This window comes from Erythranthe guttata, chromosome 13, assembly GCF_056151865.1.
Source record: "Erythranthe guttata isolate IM_541 chromosome 13, IM_541, whole genome shotgun sequence".
In the NCBI taxonomy this organism is placed as follows: domain Eukaryota; kingdom Viridiplantae; phylum Streptophyta; class Magnoliopsida; order Lamiales; family Phrymaceae; genus Erythranthe; species Erythranthe guttata.
Genome location: NC_142545.1, coordinates 3,675,078 through 3,680,645, shown reverse-complemented (window position 1 = coordinate 3,680,645; position 5,568 = coordinate 3,675,078). Strand labels below are relative to the sequence as shown.

General features: G+C 32.8%; 1 protein-coding gene across 1 annotated transcript; it reads left to right on the top strand.

Moving 5' to 3' along the window:
* Nucleotides 1-3,944: 3,944 nt before the first annotated feature.
* Nucleotides 3,945-5,010, top strand: LOC105952621 (S-adenosyl-L-methionine-dependent methyltransferases superfamily protein). The gene has a single exon (XM_012976188.2). It carries the CDS (start codon nt 4,078-4,080, stop codon nt 4,753-4,755), a length of 678 nt encoding a protein of 225 aa, XP_012831642.1. The 5' UTR covers nt 3,945-4,077; the 3' UTR covers nt 4,756-5,010.
* Nucleotides 5,011-5,568: the final 558 nt, after the last annotated feature.

Below are 5,568 nucleotides of genomic sequence, written 5' to 3'. Positions count from 1 at the left end.
TCAATTGAGTGATATCCTCTCCATCAAAACACAACATGTCGACGACACAAATTTGAAAGTAGAGCAGCTCCAATTTGCAATTAAAACAAATATTTAATGGGTGATTACTAACTATAGATGGGATTAAATGATCACCCACTAATAGGGGTGAAAGTCGGATGGATCGGATCGAAATTAGCCTTTTCGGAAAATTTTCAAAAAATTTCGGAAGTACAAAATCAATTCCAATTCCAATTCCAAAAGGCCCGGAAATTTCGGAATTTCGGAAAAAAATCGGAAATCACATAGGCTTTAAAATTTCAAAACGTAGCCGAGATTTTCTAAAATGTTCATAATTTTTCGAAAATAAGAACATCCACGTCGATAAAAGTAAAACTAATAACTACTAAATTTAAGTTCAAAAAAATAAATAAAAATAAACAGTGCATAATATCCAATAAAACTTCTAACAACAATTCATTATGTCAAGATCGTAAAACAAAACTTATAAGTGTATTTTTCGAAAAATAAGTATTATATAATATACTATTTATAGGTGTATTTTTCGGAAAAACAAATCGGAATTTTTCGGAATTAATTTCGGAATTAAATCGGATCGGAAATCGAAAATTCCAAATTTATTTTATATAATTCCAATTCCAATCCAAAAAAATCGGAAAATTTCGGAAATCGGAATTTCGGAAGTCGGAATGAAAAAGTTGTTCCAAAATCGGAACTTTTCGGATCGGAACCGGCGAAAATTGAAAAATCCGTTCCAACTTACACCCCTACCCACTAAGCATACATACACATGTGTGTGTGTGATTATGTGTAAATTTACGGCTATCAATAACCCAATGTAAAATCCAATTACTTGTCACATAATACGCTTACAATGTAAAATCCAATTACTTGTCACATAATACGCTTACAACCACATGACATAATACGATTAATGTTTTACCGTGCTTGTTCAGTTAATCATGAATCCCATTTTTCAATTCTTTTGTAGGACTTTAATTTTCGAAATTTGAACAAAAGTGATGGAGAGATGGTGATTGAAGATACTAGAGATTTGTTCTTGAATTGAGTAATTTTATACCGTAATTGTTGTATTTTTTTATTTTACAAGTACAAATATATTATAATAATAGCCTTTTATGTAAAGACGGCAGATATATGCAAGCCCACAAATTTCTTTGCACAAAACCATCAACATAAAATTACTAATTTACTCTTAATGAAATTCGAGACCAAATAAATAAAAATAAAATAAAATAGGAAAAAAAAAACTCATTTCCTTTGTGCAAGTCCAAATAAAATAAACCTACAAACACATTCATCATTTCACAATTTAAAAATCTCCTCCTCCTCCTCCTCCTCCACAAATTCACCAAGAACCCTAAACACCAAAACAATCAAATAATTACCAAACATTCACAATGGAGTCGGAAAACAAGGAGATGGTGGTTTATGAGGGTAGCAAACGTAATAAGATGTGTGTTGATCGTTTATTTTAGCTTGTTTTTTTTTTTGAAAAAAAAATGACCGATACCAAAAATCGGTATTCACGGTCCGATTTTTCAAAATAATCGGTATTCATGTGCCGATTTTACAAACCAAAATCGGTATTATAGTGCCGATTTTTCCAAAAAAAAAAAAAATGGGTCTGAATATGCCGACTTTTTCAAAAAAAATTGGCGCGTACACGCTTTTTTCCCAGCTCCGATTTCTATCTCAAAATTTAATCATAAATCGACAACTACCCAACAAGAAAAAAGCGTCTATTAATGTTCACCACGCATATTTATCAAGGAATTAATGCTCGTTTTTAAGGAATCAATGTTCGATTAATGTTTTCGAATTTACCAACAAAAAGTTTAGTATAACAAGTGGTGGGTTGGTAGTCGTGTGCAAGTGGGTGGGTTGTATGTCGGTGTCGGTGCGGTGGCAATCTCCCTGGTCGGCATCGCGGCGGTGGTGCGGCGGCAAAGAGTCGGACATTTTTGTTTCGTTTTGTTTTGTTTTTTGTTGGTTGGTCTTGAACAAATTAAAAATAGAAATCTATGGTTTGTGTTTGTATTTTGGTAGTATTTGTGGATGATGGCATATTCGTCGTCTTTGGTCTTGATATAAGAAAATTAGATAAATTTGTGGGCTTAAAGTAATTAAGGAATCATTTTATGTGTGTTTGAACAAAAAAAAAAAATTGAGCTTGCATATATCCACCGCCTTATGTAAATTTGTATTTTTTAAGAAAAAGATGGTCTTCAATTTAGCATTTTATGAACTTGCATATAGCAACCGCGATTGATTAAATTTATAACTAATTACATTTTGCACCCCTAAAGTATACTAATTTTACACCCCAAAATAAATAATTTATTTCTTAAAATTCAATTCACACAATTAAAGTCCTATATTCCTCTCCAATAAAAGAAAATGAATTATGATTTCAATATGTTTCTCTTTATTATTAGTTAACAATATATTATATATCTACTTGTTCTTGAAAATAATAATAATTAAAAATATAAACTCACGAATGAAATGAATTTTCCCCATCAAAATTCAACTAACTCGAGGAAAATATAGAAGCATAAAATATTCATAAATTTTTTTGTAACTATTCTAGAAAACTGATTAACTCTAGTTTTTTTTTTCTCTTCGCTATTTCAACTAGTGGTACTGTAGGGCCAATTTTGAAATCGAAAATTAGGGCACTCCTTCAATTAATATTATTTAATAAATTAGTTGAATTTTCAAACATTAATTATTTTCAGCTATTTTGTGAAATAATAAATAGAAATTTTTTGATAACTAAACGTATAAAGAGATTATTAAGGATTAGTGGTAGTGTTTCATGATTATTTATTAATAACATCAATGTATTTTAAGATTTAGAATGTAAATTAAATGTATTAAAATGGTATAAGAGCATCTGCAGATACTAAACTCAATCTCTAATATTTAGAATGCCACATAGGATATATTAAGATTTTTGTTAAAAAATTATCTTCAATGCAAATCTTAACAAAAATCTCTAAGTGATGTGGTAATGACGTGGCACTTATAATCTTAGAGATTCTTAAGATGATACTCTGAAATTGGAGTGTCGTCTTAAGGGTTTCTAAAGTGTCAAGTCATCATTTAATACAAGTTTTCTTTTATTTTTTTCTTTTAAAAAATTAAGATAATTAAATTATCTTCAAACTGTAAATGAATTTCATCATATTTCTACTCTTATTCCACCTTCTTCTACACTATTTTGTCGGAGTTATGTTTCTCTGAAGATTCAACTTTTAGGTAAAAAAATTAATTGTTTACTTAATTTGTTTTAACAATAATTTTCTCAAACTTTAATCAATTAAACTCATGTAATTCCTCTGACCTAAAACAAATGAGTCATACGACGTACGTGCGATTTATAGAAATTTGTAGTTTTTATACAATATATGTTCATGGTTTAACAAAAAGAAAAAAAAATGTCAATTTAAAATTTAATTAAAATATTTAACTAATGATTCACAAAAAAGAAATCCTATCTGCTTCTTTTTGTCTCTCTTCAAATAAATCTGGCGGAATAATTTTTTTTTCTTTTTGGCGGAATAATTTTTTTTTAATAAATTACTAATTTTAATTTTAAAACTCAATAATAAATTACATAAGAAATTTTAAGATTCATATTTGGTACTTGACACGTAAGATTTTTAGAATTTTTCTTGAATCGGAGATGCTCTAAGTATTAAAAAAATTAAAAGAATAAGTGTAACATATATAACACATACTTTCCAAATATATATATTTAAACAAAAAACATTAATAAAACCAGACGATACCTTCAGTACTTGAGGGCAATTCTGTCATTTGGATGTAAAGTGGCAAAAAGGAATATTTGTAACCAATAGTAAAACTCTGGGGGGGGAAGTGTTACTTTTGTAAAATTAGGGGGGCAAGTGCTACCACCCCAATACTTCAGGGGTGTAAACTGTAATTAACCCTTAAATTTAACCCATGTCGAGCCCAACCCTTCTTCAACTTCCTCAAATATGAATCCAGAAAGTAAAATTAAAACGAAATTAATAAATTCGAAAAATAATGAAATTCACAAAATCGCCGGAGATCGAGCTGTCCGTGCACGACACGCGCCTCTCAATCCAGCAGGACAACGCCTCGATGCACGTTGGCACCTCCGTCTGGCCCTGCTCCTTAGTCCTCGTCAAGTTCGCCGAGCGGTGGGACCCACTCAGATGCGCCGCCGCGGACAACCCTTACAGGGACCTCTTGAGCTTCACCGGCAAGCGCGGGATCGAGCTCGGCACCGGCTGCGGAGCCGCCGCCATGGGTCTCTACCTGCTCGGGCTGCACGACGTCGTTCTCACCGACATCGCCCCCGTAATGCCGGCGTTGAAGCACAACCTGAAGCGGAACAAATCGGCGCTGAAGAAAACCCTAAAAACCGCGCAGCTGTACTGGGGGAACGAGGAGCAGTTGAAATCGATGAAGCCGCCTTTCGATTTCGTGATCGCCGCCGACGTGGTTTATCTCGAGGAGACGGTGGCGCCGCTGATTAAAGCGATGGATTATCTGGTGGCCGAAAACGGCATCGTTTTGCTCGGCTACCAATTGAGGTCGCCGGAGGCAGATGAGATGTTCTGGCAAATGTGCCCCGATTTTTTCGATGTCGAAAAGATTCCGCACGAGCATTTGCATCCGGATTACGCTTACGAGGAGTCCGACATGTACGTATTCCGGAAGAAGAAGAAGAATACTTGAGCAGAATTCTTGAAAGGTCCAATTCATTTTTGTTTTTTTTTTCGTTTTATCGATAATTTTATTCCGAGTGTGTGGTGTTTTGTAATCGTAGAGGAAGAAATATGTTATTTGCATCTTGAATTTGAATTATAGATATAGCATAGTCGAAATAGTGATCTTTGTGTGTTCGATTTTGATTTTTATTTAGCTATGATCGTAGCGAAAAAGTTTTGTGACTCGAGTAATTCCAATACTAATGCAGATTTGTTGAAATTAGTTACGATTTTTTTATGATTTTGGCATTTCACCATTTTTTTCATTGAGTTAGAATGCGGAGAATTTTCTTTATGTACACATCCTTAAACGTAGAATTATTGAAATTACTTGTCCGAGTTTGATTTACTTAGAATCACCTTGCTTGAAGGTTATTCGATTTAGGCCTCGTTTGGTTGGGGAGATTAGCCATGATTAACTAAATAATTGGACTTTGTTTGATGTTTGGTATCCTGAATAACTTACCTGGTCGACCCACAAATATTATGTTATCATGGTTTATCTTTCCTTTTAGAGAGTATTTTTGTTGGAAGTCCCGAGGTCGGATAAAATAATTGGGTTCTCTCTCATTAGATTATTTAATCTTATCTTGAATGATTTTATCTTGGCAACCAAACGAGGTCTTACTGTATTAGGTATGTTAGAAAGGAATGCAATGGAATTATTCTTTGGGTTACAACTTACATGATTACACCTCATTTAGCATAAAGAGTTCAAATTAATGGCAACTGGGAAATATTGGGTTTAAATTCAATTTTGTTCGATCACGTTTTTCAGCTT

What these genes read in the sequence shown, in the direction of transcription:
- LOC105952621 (XM_012976188.2), top strand. Translation starts at nt 4,078, where the DNA reads ATGAAATTCACAAAATCGCCGGAGATCGAGCTGTCCGTGCACGACACG.